The following is a 15,433-nucleotide window of genomic DNA, read 5'->3' on the forward strand; positions in this document are numbered from 1 at the left end:
GTTACCCTGCTCACGGTCAGAATGTCTGTATGTCTGTTTCTCTTGGTATTTTTGAGCAATAAAACCATCTGTAATTGAATAAATGCAAAGTAGAACTGTTTAATGCCATACTGTGGAACATTGCAGGCAGAACAATATGACTTGACTTGTCATATCTATAGTGTTGGGAAGGTGACTTTTAAAATGTAATCCCCTACAGATTACAGATTACATACCCCAAAATGTAGTTTGTAACGTAATCCATTAAATTACTTAAAGTGGGTAATGTAATCTGAATACTTTGGATTACTTGATATTGTCGTGCTTTTTAAAACGACATGAATGTAGCAAACACATCCTGATAGAGAAATAATTTTTATATGAGATCACTGCTGCCTTCAGTTATGTCCACCCTACTGTTATGTGTCATATTGTTTAGACCTGGTTTAGTCCTGGTTTAGTTCTGGTTTTAGTCCTGGTTTTAGTCCAGGTTTAGTCCTGGTTTAGTCCTGGTTTTAGTCCTGGTTTAGTCCTGGTTTTAGTCCTGGTTTAGTCCTGGTTTAGTCCTGGTTTAGTCCTGCTTTTAGACGTGGTTTAGTCCTGCTTTTAGTCCTGGTTTAGTCCTGCTTTTAGTCCTGGTTTTAGTCCTGGTTTAGTCCTGGTTTTAGTCCTGGTTTAGTCCTGGATTTAGTCCTGGTTTAGTCCTGGTTTTAGTCATGGTTTAGCCCCAAATGTGAAAACAGGAAAATACTGCCCTGTAATCCATTTATTTCAACAAAGTAACTGTAATCCAATTACCGCTCACTGAAACAGTAACTGTAACTGAATACAGTTACTCATAATTTGTACTCTGATTACGTAATCCCGGTACATGTAATCTGTTACTCCCCAACACTGCATATCTATAGAAACAAGCAGGTGACTGACTGATATAAAATTACAACCGTATTTATCCAGACTATAAGTCACACTTTTTTTCATTGTTTGGGTGTTTCCTGTGACTTATACTCTGGTGCAACTTATATTTTCACTCTGACAGCTGTGAGACGCTCTAGGCTTGTGTGCCAGAATCTGCTGCTCCTATTACTCTCGTACCACCGTAGACCGCATTCACCCTCTACTGCGAATGTCTCCTGCAGAAAAAGCCTCTGTCCAGCTGTAAGTAGTGAAATATTCAGATGAAAACGATAATCGAGCAGCAGAAAGAAAGTTTGGAGTGAGCGAGAAACTTGGTACTGGCGGAAAGCGGGGATGGAGAACACAGCTTCAACCGGGAGTTTAGGACAGACAAAGCCTGGATTTCAGTGCCAACCGAAACCATCCTGTCGGGATTCAGAAAGGATGGAATAATATGATTATAATATGAACAGTTCTTCAGATAACTGTAGGCGAGTTTCATTGTTGACAAAAGCGCGTGTTGCATTCTGGGAAATATTTTGGTCGCCGGCAAGAAACAGGATATCGGTCAAACACAGTGAGTAACCTCGCGTATTTATCCCGATAATGGTAAATTCCTGCTGCATTATCGGATGCACAAATAAAAGCACGGAAGAAGGAAAATGTCTTTTTCATATTCTGAGTGAAAAGAACCTCTAACGGTGAATTAAATGGCTTTCAAACATCCACAGAGCAAATGTAGAAGATCCTAGCAAACTGTGGACTCCAACAAGTTCAGACCGCGTATGTTGGGCCCATTTCTTGACAGGTTTGTGCATTTCTGTTAAATAAATTATTTTAATGTGTAATTTCAATCAATTTTAAGGCGAAATGTGTCGTATTTTTGAGAGGAGAGCCGCATTGTGATCTGAATCATCCGGACTACACACCACCACTGAATTTGGGACACAAATACCAGAAAAACAAGGTCACGCTCAAACGATTGCTGAATCGCTTCGAAATACAAAACAAACAATTCCGTAGCGACGTAGCAACAGTTTCTGATAAATCCCAGGATGAAATTTCCACATGTACTTCTTCACATTCGATTCTAACTTAGAATCCACAATTTCTCACCAAAACTCAGAGCCACAATCCAGCTTGAACGAACCTACTGAAAAGAGTGTACAGACCGAAGGAAACGGAATACGAAAAAGACCTTTTTCTTCTTCCGTGCTTCTATTTGTGCATCCGATAATGCAGCAGGAATTTACCATTATTAGGGATAAATATGCGAGGTTACGCACTGTGTTTGACCACTACGGTGTTTCTTGCCGCCGAATAAAATATTTCCCAGCATGCAACGCGCACTTTTAATAACAATGACGTCAGCTGAAACTCGCCTATAGCATAAATCATATGTGACGTTAACAGTCTATTGTTCTCTGTTCTGTTGTTATTACTAGAACTTGACTTTCAACATGAAGTATTAGTTCCTGGTCTCTGATTTTATGAAGTAAATTTCCTTTAAAAAGTGTGACTTATAGTCTGGTGCGACTTATATATGTTTTTTCTTCTTCATTACGCATTTTTATACTCCAGAGCAACTTATAGTCCGAAAAATACTGTATGTGAGACCAATGCATTATTTTACTGGGCCACTATCCAACTTGAATATAATGTGTTTAAATCCTCTGCAAGAACATCTTAACCAAAACATATACTTTTTTTTTGTCTGGTCTAAAAAACCTTGAAAAGCACGTGTCCTTTCTGTGAGCGGGCTTGCATCTCCACAAACCTGACGCTTATTTGGCCTGGAGAAGGAGAAATGTTCCTTTGGTTATAATATTCCCCAGTATGGCATTTAACCAATCTATCTCCATAGGGAACGTTGTGAAGTTTGGGTTTAACTTTGTATTTCCATGGACTCGTGCAGATGATGTGCCACCTCCAGAATGTCACATACTATATCTTTAAACGAAAATTCATAATATTTCTTAAATCCTGAAGAAATTGCAAATTGGGCTGAACGCTAGATACATCTAATTACTTTTTTATGATTTTTTTGATTGTACAAACTGAAAGTACGGGTTTAGCACAAGACAAAATATTTAGTTTTAGAGGAATTTATGGTAGAAAATTGCAGCTGTAGTGATTTGCTAATTGCATTCATTCATATTTCAATAGGGCAGGGCAAGATTAAACACAATCAAATCGAATATGCAAATATAGTGAAGTGAAATGGAAAGTATCTGTTGTAAAGCAAAAGTATTATGTTATACAATATCATTTTTTTTTTTATCCCATCGATGTTGTTAACTCTTTCAAACCTGTAAGAGGAAATAAGCGAGGACTTTGTTGACCGTTTGTTTCTGCTGTGTGTGATTTTCACTGTTCTTGACCTGCATGAACACAAGGCCGTAACAGCGAAGAGTCCACAGTGTGTCAGTGCTGTGGTATCTCCCGTCACCATGGTAACGCTCTGCTGTTATCTATAGTTTTCCTGTGGGAACAAGTGATCAACTATTGGGAGCTGACTTTGTTTCATCCATAAAATACAGAGTTCTGATGCGATGAATTCAAGCTCTTTTTGCACAAATTAACAGCTATATATCATGTTACATTTTTTTTAATTGTACGCTTCAGAAACTCCACACAATGCGTTGTTTATTTAGTTTTTTCACATGTTTATAAAAGACGGATTATGTCTCTTCACTGGCGACACGCTGTCACTCGTTGAGGCGTGTACATTCTTGTTTTAGTCTCACTTTTCACAATAATAAATATATTACTAAGAATGACTGAGCTTCTAGTACTGGTTTATCCTCACAGCCTGTTGTCCCCGGGTTGACCTTGGTGCCTCAGTTTCCATGTGAAGTCGACATATTCTCTCTTTTTTTCCCCCCATCCTCCTGCCAGGTATTACTGACTAATATTGTGTCTCTGGAACGTCTGTGAGCACCTGTACGCTGTCGTCACAGACTGTTGATCGCCTCAGATTTATGGAAATCATTGTCTTCATATTTTAGATTATAAGCATGTAGTCTGATTCATCAGCTGGTTTCACTTTGTAGAACCCGTCTGACCTCGCAGGATATTTTTTTAAATTAATCCAGTCGCTGCTATTTGGTCTGGTAGCTTTTCCCAAATCCTGTACGAAGACGAGCAATAACGTCTTTCCCCTTGATAAAATTAACCAAATATTCTCTTTGTTCCAGCTTTAAATCTTCAATCTCGGGAATCGTTACCAACACTTAATGTATATCTCTTTGCTGATTGGCTGGTGCCTGAACTCACACTTCCGGGGTTTTTGCGAACCGTCTAGTGCACAGGTGTCAAACATACGGCCCGGGGACCAGATCTGGCCCTCCAAGACCTTTAATCTGGCCCTCAGCTGATTTTCTACTAAAATATTTGAATGATATTTTCTATAAAAATATTGGTAATTTTCTGCGGTGTTTATCATAGCAGCCTCTCCAGCGCCTCTGTGCGTGGCCCCTCCCACCAGAGCAGCACAAATGAAGACTTGGCTCTTTACAAACGCTCTTAAAGGACGATCGTTTTGACTGTTGACCATGACACCCTCATCAGCAAAATGTAAAAAATGAGAAAAGTGGAGCCAAGTGCAGGATTTCCCAAGAAAAATTGACTTACTACTATTTGCATACAAGTTCATGTTAAAACATTGTGTTGAAATTGCATTTTTCTTAAAGTTTCAGGTTGTTCATGATATTATAGTATTTTGTAAAAGAAAGAGTTCATCAATTAAAAAAGATTCTGTTCTGTCTGCACAAATATTTGAACTTATTGTTATTTTTGGGGTTTATATGACATGAGTTTTCTGATCCGGCCCCTTTGGGATCAAAGTGAGTTGGATACGGCCCCCGGACCAAAATGAGTTTGACACTCCTGGTCTAGTGTATTCCGATATCTACTCGCTGGAGAGAAATGAAATTGAGCAGAGGCACTAGGTGGCGCCATCTTGGCTAATAAACATGCACAATAGGTGAGATTCTTCTGTGGTCTCAAAACTGAAAATTCCCAGGTGCTGTAAAACTTTATTGTCCTTGTTGGGAAATTTGACCTCTGCATTTGACCTACCATATTTTCTGGGCTATTAGGTGCTCTGGATTATAAGACGCACTGTCATTAAATGGTCTATTTTTTAACTTTTTTCACAAATAAACCGCACCGGACTTTAAATGAAACACAACAGTTGGATGGGTCAGTGGGACTTTGTTTGTTGTGTTCACGGTAACTCTGGGCTTTGTTCAGTTGTGGTGCGTGGGGAGGGTGCTGTCTGGAACCACTGGATTGTCGGCGTGTTCGCAGTGACTCAGAAAGGCACATTGCACTCGTTTTTCGGTTCGTTCCTCCGTTCCGTTCCTCGTCGGCGTGGAGTGATGAGTGTGTCTGCGGGTGTTTTTCGCTGCGCGGTCGCCGTCTGCTCCGTGTGTTTGCGTGCGCTGCGGGTGGTGCGGCTTTGTAGTTTACTGAAGTCGTGCTGGGACACCCGAGTGGATTCGTGTATAGGGCGCTCTGGATTGTGGGCGCGCGGTCATTTTTTGATGCGGTTAGAGGCTTAAGAACTCGCCTAATAACCCGGAAAATACGGTATTCTTCAATGTTGCCAGTGACCCATGTCCAGATCTTAGGGTACTCTTAGTTAGGACTGTCTTAGCTTGAGGATTTTAGTTATTGTGCATGGAAAAGCGGAATGCCAGAAGAAACCCACCCAGACCCAGGGAAAACATGCAAACTCCCCTTAAAAAGTGCTAGCCACCTATTTGCTAATCAACACATTTTATATAATGTTTATCTTCATAGGGGAATGTTGTGAAGTTTGGGTTTAACTTCGTATTTCCATCAAATCGTGCCACTTCCAGAATCTTACATACTATTTAAACGAAAATTAATAATACTTCCTAAATCCAGAAGAAATTGCAAATTGGACTAAATGCTAGATACATCTATTTATTTCTTTTTTTCTTTTTTTCCTCACAAGCATCACAATTGTTGATTAATACAAGAATCATATTTCAGAAACTGATTGTACAAACTGAAACTACAGGGTTAGCAGGTTTATGCGCAAGACAAAATATTTAGTTTTAGAGGAATTTATGGTAGAAAATTGCAGCTGTAGTGATTTGCTAATTGCATTCAAGATTAAACAGAATTGAATCAAATTGAAATACATTTTGTAAAGGACTATATACCTCTACTGCACATTCCTGTACGCTCTGGAGACGCTCTGTAAACCGCTGCGAACCGTGAAACTCTGCACATGCCTTGACCCTGCACCAAACCATCTCAATAATGCCATGTGAGATGTAAAAGCACTGAAATCACATCAGATCAGCGGTATTATTCGAGTCCGTATAAGGCACTGGCAGGAGGGCAGCCAGAGGAAGGCGACATGTTCTGTTTGCTGTGAAAACATGTGGCGATAAGAGAGAAGTATCTGTTTATGCAGAATTACATCATGACACCAACCAGAGCCCAGCAAATACACACCACCAGGGCCTTATTTAGCAGGAAAAGGTGCATTTTTGGAGCATTACCCAGTTTCAAATAACAATTACAAAGAACAAAAAATAAATGTTTGCAAATAGGGCTGCGTGATATGATAAAAGTAATCAAGATTTCTTTTTTTTTTTTTTTTTTGCTTCATTTTGCATGATCAAATTTTTTTCTTTTTCACTCAAACTCTTTAAATGGTTTTCTTGAACATGGTGTAACATACAGCTATATAACGCTTCACTGCGTATTAATTAAATTGATGTTATTGTTATTATGTGTTGTGCTGCCTGAAATGAATTCCCTTTTGGATAATAAAGTATGACTAATCTAAAACAGGCGATGCCATTTAACACAAAAAGTCAAATTTCCTGAGTCTGAACTCTGTTCTTAACCACATGCTTTGGATTGGCTGCAGATCTTTCATATAAACCTCGACATAAAAGACCCAAGATGATCACTGATAAATAGAAATTAATTAGACATGGCAGATTTTTATTTTTTTTTTTTGATTATTTGTCTGAATGTTAGTATAAATTTCCCCCTCAATTTTTTATTTTATTTACAACAGTATTTTTATATTTATAATGTCTTTTGACAAATTATTTTGAATATTCTATATCTATATCTATATATGGTTTGTCTGACAATGTGCAGCACACAGAGGTGGACAGTACACTTTTTAGGTTTTCAGACATCATCTTATTAATATTGAGTTTGGAGAAATAATGTGAGTAAATCTACAAGTTGACAACATGTCATGTTTTAAAGAGATTAAACCTAGTGAGTTTTCTCTAAGTCCATGCATGTGCAGACGGTCACAAGATGATGTGTTCACTGACCATCTCATTCACCCCGTTTTTCCTTTGAACTTATTTTGACACCAAGGGAGATGCTCAATACAGACTTTTATACCACAATGATAATAATACATATTTTTTTTAAGTCAGAATAAAATGTTCTTTTTAATATTTTACCCAAATGAATATTTAGTCATAGTCATATTACAAGGGTCTTTTATACTACTTCTGCTATACCTAGACCAGGGGTGTCCAAACCTTTTTCATCAAGGGCCGCATATCTAAACACAGATGAAGCAGACGGCCGATCAAGGGCCATAGACTGATGTTCAGTACAGGGAATAATTGGAATGTGTGCATATTTATCATGTTAGAATGAGCCATAAGTCTTTATTCATGCTAAGTTCCTTAAAACCACACACTGAATATTAAATATTAGCTTTATCAAGGTAGATTCTCAAAAAACCTGCCGTAAAAAAATATTTTTTAAATTGACGCAAGGTAATTTGGGCCAATTCACCTGGAAGTCTGAGGGCCAAGAAAAATTTGTCTGAGGGCCGCATTTGGCCCCCGGGCCATAGTTTGGACATGCCTGCTCTAGACCTTTCAAAAACTGTTCTGGAAAGGTGAAGTTTTATCAGTGTACTTGTGGGTACTCTGTTAGTGTTGTCATGATACTAAAATTTCAAACTCGTAATAGACTCATTTCTTAATACAGATTCCAATAATAGTAATAGATTCTGATTCCGAAGATAGTAATAATTTTAATAAAAATAAATAAATGAATTAATTAAAAAAAAATTTTAGACAGTAGAATGTAATTTTATTTATTTATTTATTTATTTATTTGAGACAGCACAATTTTTATATTAACCTTAACAGGAGGTATTATTCGATATTAAATCGTAGTACCTTTTTTTTTTTTTTAATATATTACTCTGTGGCCTTATATCCGTGTAATCCCTCTCTGGTCCAGGTAGGTTCCATAGTTTTTATAACCTGAGCCTGACTGTATGCTTTTCCTTATCAGTATCAAATATCTGTACTAGTTTTAGCATTTAGTAAGTACAAATACTTTTGACAATCCTGCTTTCAATCACAAATATATTTCACTTTTCTTTTTTCTGACATAAAACATACCCTATGTAGAATGACAATTTTTTATTACTTTAAAAAAGACAAATAATATACAAGTTGTACATTTTATAATGATGTATTTGTTATGACCCAACTCTGCCAGGAAAAGGGACGTAGCAGAAACCAAGATGGAAAAATTGTATAAATAAAGTAATAATTTAAGGTTAAATTAACAAAACATGCTAAAATATGTACCTAAAGCTTCCAAAGCAAACTAATTGTACAGAAATGAACCAAAAGGACTGCAACACAAGATTAAATTTAAAAACATACAAAGGTCATGTTTGACTTTGAGTGTCTCATACAAAGTCACATAAAATCAAGAGACGACAAAACTAGAGACATGTAAACAAAAGGCATGAGTGTCTCGAAAACCCAAAGTCATAATCACAGAAATAAACCATAGAGTGACATGAGAGACACAGAACTACGTGGCTGTTCAAGTGAAAGCCCTGAATGCATGTTGGGGATCCTCTTAAATCTTAAATAGGGGGATGCGGCTAAAGGTGAGGCAGGATTGGCCGAGTGTAGAAGTGCCCAACCAATCAGGGACCAGGACTCTCACAGCAGAAATCAGGAGGGACAGCTGAAGAAATTAAAACACACACAAAACAAGTCAGTGAACTGGAGACTTGGGGGCTGTAACATTATCTATTTTATTCTGCTGTTTTGTTTTATTAATGTGTTGACATATTGTTTGTGGTCGTCTCTCTCTGACAGTGCTATGAGCGGCACGCGCCTTGCCTCCGCCTCCTCTGCGGTCTCCACGGTGACAGGAGGCGGTCCCCATGGCAGCCAGCCCCCGGCCTTCGTCCTGCCGCCTCGAAACGTCCGGGTCGCTCTGGGAGGAGACGCCCGGCTGGAGGGCAAGGTGAGATCACAAAACATGCCCATGCAGTTCAGATTTTCTTATGTTATGAACCTATTAACTATAAAATACTGGCTTCTTTGGAAGTATGCCAAATTATAGTATCGTCTAATGTAAAAAAACAAAAAAAATACAATAAAAAAAAAAAGAATGGATGGAACAATAAAGTAATTAGGTGCCAGTAATCCCTGATGAAGGCCAGTCATGGTCGAAACATGTTGGCTCTGGCCGTCTAAATAAAGGCCTTTTAACTATACTTTTCCTCTTGCGATTTTCACTTCTTTAGGGTGCCTAGATTTAATTTGGTCTAAAATAATTAGGTGCCAGTTTCAATGCTGAAATTCTGGAGGTTCTGAGCTTTCACATGAGACATGGCTTTTCCATATATCATATTTTTTTGACTATAAGGCGCACTTAAAATCCTTGAATTTTCTCAAAAATCATTAATCCGGTGCACCTTATATATTAATTCTGGTTGTGCTTACTGACCTCGAACTGATTTTATGTGGTACACGGCACTCAAAAATCTGTTAAAATGTTTTGGTATGACTTTGGTAAACTACGAAGCCGCACCACTTGATGGATTGTTGGAGCATTAGGGCTGCTGTAGTCAGGAACCTCGCAGAGTTACCTGCGTTTGATTATCTTCCGATTCCCACTTGGACCGTGGATTTAACGTCACGTCCGAGCTTGAGGCGTATTATTATGTTTTGTGTGTCGCACTCTGAGAGTAGCGTGTAACCTCACCACAACACCAGACCCACAGGCAGTGATTGTCATTTAAACCACCAAAGTGTCCAAACACAATGAAAACACTTCATATTTACACATCACAGTGGGCGGAGCCACATTGGATTCTGACTCGGAATCCTTACTCGGTCTACTTTTTTCCGCTACCTGAGGTCTGAGTCGCGCCGTCCCAGGAAAAGGGGCGTGTCACACGTGTTGCTTGGCAACTTCCTTGTAAAACCGATTTGGAAGGGTAATGCTTTTTTTTATGCAAATGGGCCATGTGTTTTTAAGTTTCATTACTGTAAAAACATAAACTGCATTAAACACATTATTACTCCTCCTCATAGGAAATAAAAAAACAAACTTAAATTATCCACCCACATTCACAATACACATTCACCAAGACAGGGAGGGTGAATTACACTACGATCGTCCGTTTGTTTTGCTTAATGCTCCTTATTGTCCAAAAAATACCGTATTTTCCGGGCTATTAGGCGCTCTGGATTATAAGACGCACTGTTATTAAATTGTCTATTTTCAAACTTTTTTCACAAATAAACCTCACCGGACTTTAAACAAAACACAACAGTTGGATGGGTCAGTGGGACTTTGTTTGTGGCGTTCAGGGTGACTCTGGGCTTTGTTCAGTTGTGGCGTGTAGGGAGGGTGCTGTCTGGAACCGCTGGATTGTCGGCGTGTTCACAGTGACTCAGTTGTCCAGTTGTGTCTAGAAGCGGCACATTGCACTCGCTTTTTTCGGTTCGTTCCTCCTTTCCGTTCCTCGTCGGCGTGGAGTGATGAGTGTGTCTGTGGGTGTTTTTTGCTGCGTGGTTGCTGTCTGCTCCGTGTGTGTTTATGTGTTCTGCAGGTTGTGCGGCTTTGTAGTTTACTGAAGTCATGCTGGGACACTCGAGTGGATTTGTGTATGGGGCGCTCTGGATTGTGGGGCGTTCGGTCGTTTTTTGATGGGGTTTGAGGCTTAAGAGCGTGTCTAATAGCTCGGAAAATACTGTGCAGCACTGAGAATGAAAAAAAAAAAAGTAGGTTTCGTCTGAAAGAGTGCAGGCTCTTGACGGTCCCTTTAACCAGTGAAGTCTTGTAGCTACATGTCAGATTGATGATGGACGTTGATAATCTAAGCAGAACAGAATTTCTCAGTTTCATAGCAGAGTCACGCAGGGGCCCATCAAAGCTGAAAACATCCTTATTTCCAGTATCGGTTGCCTTGAATATTTCGCTTGGTCGAAGCTGGAGCAGATACAGAGACGGTGAACGCAGGATTAACTTAAACTCAGATCTTGTTGGCAGCTGTGTTCTGATGAGAAGCAGTGGACCACAGATCAGGCTAACACAAAACATGGACACACTCAGGAATTCACACAAGCGCTTTAGGGGTGCTCAGGAGGTGTTCCCTTTCTCCCACGCACCCCGAACGCACCATCTGTACCTTCTTAAGCACATTCCCTCAAATAAAAAGGGATTTGGAGAGGAGCTGTAGTAAATCAGATGTGATATTTTTATTAGAACTGAGAAATATTTCTGTAATTAAAGGTGCATTATGTCACTTTTCTGGTTCCATGGCCCACCATCTGCTCTTCTCCTGCATGAAACTGCTTTGCCTGGAATCTTGGATGTATTCAATTGCAGTTTTTTTTATTCCTTGGGACCTGATGGTTTCCATAGCAATTTAATTCTATACTGTAGAACATTCCTAGCCAGGCTGGTGCCACCTAGTGCCTCTACTCAATTTAATTTCTCTCCAGTGACTAGGTCAAGAATCGGAATACACTAGACCAGGGGTGTCCAAACTTTTTTCATCAAGGGCCACATGTCTAAACACAGACGAAGCAGAGGGCCGATCAAGGGCTGTATACTGGTGCTCATAACAGTGAATAATTAAAATATCTGCATGTTTAACACGTTAAAATGAGCCATCAGTCTTTATACACACTAAGATCCTCAAAACTACACACTAAATATTAAATATTGGCTTTATCAAGGTAGATTTTCAAAAAACTTGCAATAAAAAGTAAATTTTTCGTTGATGCACGGTAATTTGGGCCAATTCTCCTGGACTCCTGAGGGCCAAGAAAAATTTGTCTGAGGGCCGCATTTGGCCCCCAGGCCATAGTATGGACATGCCTGCACTAGACGTTTGCAAGAACCCCAGAAGTTGTAGGCCGTGCACTGGCCAATCAGCGAAGAGCTGTGAAGCAGTGACGTCAAACTCAAGCGCCTGTCTGTGTCCCTTTTGTTGAACAGCACAACAGTAAACAAAGCATCAAGATGGATGTAGATGAAGCCAGACATTCTGTGTTGGCAACAATTCCCGAGATCAAGGATTTAAAGCCGGAACAAAGAGAATGTTTGGTGAATTTTATCAAGGGGAAAAACGTTATTGTCCTTCTTCCTAAGGGATTTGTTGCATTATGTACATCACGACCAAATAGGAGCGGTATGTTAAATAAAAAAAAAGTACCTGCCTACCATCGAGCGAATTAATCCTAAAGCTGCGAAGTCAGACGGTTTCCACGAAGTGAAACCGGATGATGAATCTGGCTAGAACATTCTAGGCAAAGCAATAATATCTCCATGGAGTCAAGTAGCAGTCCTACAAGCCATTATGATAAATATTCAATCCAACAAACAATGTTTAGTTATTAAAGTAAAAAAAAAAAAAAACATTTAAAGTATTGCTATAGTATTTCTCAGTATAACTCTATTGTAGTTAAAATACTATGAAAAATGTTCAGGGATTTGAATGGTCTGGAATTACTTAAGGAAGATTATCGTGCTTTTGTTTGCTTTTGTTTGCTATAATCCATGACACCCGTGGATCATTATGTTGTGTTTTGGACAGTTTTAATAACAATACTGATCTAAAAATGACTTAATTGTAGAAATAAATCTGCTGATTTCCGAGCAGGAAAACTGTGGAGGTCAATGAGGTATTAAGAGCCGATTCCCATCTGCCTTTTTACGCTACATCGCCATAAACGTCTCTTATGGATAGCTGCACATCACTCTAGCAAGTAGTTTTTTCTTTATTTTTTTTAAATTTGTGCCAAAATAGCTACGCAATGCTGCCAAATCTTGTGTGTATCACTGATTTAAACAAATAAAATTGGAGAACGAAGTGAGTACAGAGCAGTGGAGGGAGTTTGGAGCCCTAAACAGTTCATTTTGCACAATACTATGTTTCCTCATATAATATCCTCTTCCAACAGCAAACGATCTCATAAATCATGCTAACCTTGTAGTTTACATTTATACACAAATGTTCTGAAATACCTGGGATTCTTGTATTAGTTTAGCAGTTAAGATTTATGTCTGCTTTCAAATATTTATAATCCTTGATATGTTTAAAATGTGCGCCATGAACTGAATCCTGAACTTTTGCAGTAGTTCCCAAAGTCTGCAAAGCGTTTTTTCGGAGATTGTACAGGGTCTCCCAATAATAATGCATACTCAGTTCAAAACTATAATGTTGGGCTGGATTAAGGTAGTAAATTAAGCAAATAAATGATTTCAAACTCCATTTTCTTTAACTCTTGTTGTGTGGACAATCTTTGCAGTGCTTCTGAGGCCCCAAACTCAACTTTGCGAATTCCTGATCTTAAGTTATTTCTCATTTACTTTATGCATTCTGAGCATCCTAATTATTTACCGTAACGAGTTTATACGCACTTTTCACAACTCTTAGAACACTTGCTGATAAAAACGACATGATATTTTATCGGAAGAGTCTTTTGTTTAGATGGTGACTGCGTTTATGGGGCTTGAAAATGCAAAAATCTGAAATCGCCCTCCAGAATGGAAAAGTTGAATACGCTCGACCGTTGCGTACACTGCCCAAGACGCAAAACTCTGGTCAGAACTGCTCACGTCACGTACACATTTACGTCACATACATACAGTACACAGAAACAAACATGTCGGATGGCATGCATACCCAATCGAATTCCACACACTTTTGCATTACCGTCTGAACGCAGATTTACTCCCGAAAACGCTCGTCTAAACGCAGAATAAAAAGTGAAAACGTGACGCCACTTTTGCGTCTTCTGTTCAGACCCTCGTCATATAAACGTAGCCTTACAAAGCAGACTTTTACCCTGATAGTAAATGTAAAAACACCCAGCATGCTTAAGCGTACTTCCTGATTTCTGAACAATGAATTGCTTTCAGATTAGATCCAGACATGACACAGCTGACTTTTTTGACCTCAAGAGCTGCTTAAGCAATATATCTGTACTGGGACAAGACAAATTGTGCTTAAAAAAAAACAAAAAAAAGTTAAAAAGTCCCTATAAGTCACATTTATGGTGTTGCTTGCTGTTACCCTGTTGCCGGTGGTAGGTGCAGGTAATGCTTTCTCAAAAACGGCCTCAGTGAAGTGAGTGGTGTGAGAAAGGACTTCTGGGAGTTGGAGTTCGTGACCTGCAGTCCAGCTGAAGACATCAAACTATCAGCACATCTGCACACCACCTGCTGAACACTACTGTATTTATCCTCCTTCCTCTACAGGTCCTCTAAACGCACGGCTTTATGTTACACGAGTTATGATGTGTGTTTTTGTCAAACGGCGGAAGAGGGAAAATGATCATGTTCTCAGTTGTTAAAGGAACTGTATGTAAATTTTATAAACCTATGTGTGTCCCCAGAGATGAGGTAAATATGTGCAAATCAATAGAGCTTTTACTGATAACAAATGTAATGCTGATTTATTCTTAATTACAATAGCCAAGCTGTTTATGTTATAATAGGCTCTATTCATGCTTACTTCACAAACCAGGAAAATGTTTGGAAACATGCGATGAGAACTAGGGATTCGATTAAATTTTCTTATTGTTGGGAGAATTAACGATTGATTATTATTATTACAATCTGCACCACTAATCTGCATAAATAAATTCAACTTTACGACATATAAACATAACCACTCTAGAGCCACATCAGCCCGTTTGACATTATAATGTGTTTAATGCAGCTTTGCGCAAGTCTTGCAAAAATGAAAGTTAAAACTGCATGGCTCATTTGCATAAACTAAGCGAAGGAAAAAAACAGCTCTTGTGCGCTGTTGATAATTGTTGGAGAAATTGTAGACAATCATCAGTTGGACATTTTCACATTGTCTGGCAGTGTCCCAAGATCGCCCCCTATTGGACAGAGATTATTAAAAACATTAAGCTTCTTACAGGAAGAAAGTTTTAATGTATTTTATTTGGGAAACATACCAACTGGGCTGGAAAAAAAAACAAAAAAAAAACGGACAGATACCTTCTTCAGATGCTACATGCAGCCAGCAAGAAGGCGATCACACGAAAATGGCTACAGGTCAACCCTCCTACTGTTTCAGAATGGGTTGACATAATCGATGAAATTCAGATTATGGAACATTTGCTAACATTTTGCTTAAAACACTCCTCAGATAAAGGAGAACTGTATTGGAAAAAGTGGAATTCTTACAATCAAAATCCTAATGTAAAAGTAAATGTAAAAAATATTTGCAGATGTCACTAGC

At 38.8% G+C, this 15,433-nt stretch overlaps 1 protein-coding gene across 1 annotated transcript in view; it reads left to right on the forward strand.

Annotated features, from left to right (window-relative positions):
- Positions 1-15,433, forward strand: part of mylka (myosin, light chain kinase a) — a 184,388-nt gene that overhangs the window by 18,311 nt on the left and 150,644 nt on the right. The window contains exon 2 of the mRNA XM_055148384.1: positions 9,030-9,180. Within this exon, the coding sequence (XP_055004359.1) occupies positions 9,034-9,180 (147 nt within the window). The 5' untranslated portion in view covers positions 9,030-9,033. The remainder of the gene's footprint in view (positions 1-9,029; positions 9,181-15,433) is intronic.

The sequence above is a fragment of the Boleophthalmus pectinirostris genome, unplaced genomic scaffold (assembly GCF_026225935.1).
Source record: "Boleophthalmus pectinirostris isolate CB_2022bp ecotype Guang Dong unplaced genomic scaffold, ASM2622593v1 HiC_scaffold_1, whole genome shotgun sequence".
Lineage (NCBI taxonomy): Eukaryota > Metazoa > Chordata > Actinopteri > Gobiiformes > Gobiidae > Boleophthalmus > Boleophthalmus pectinirostris.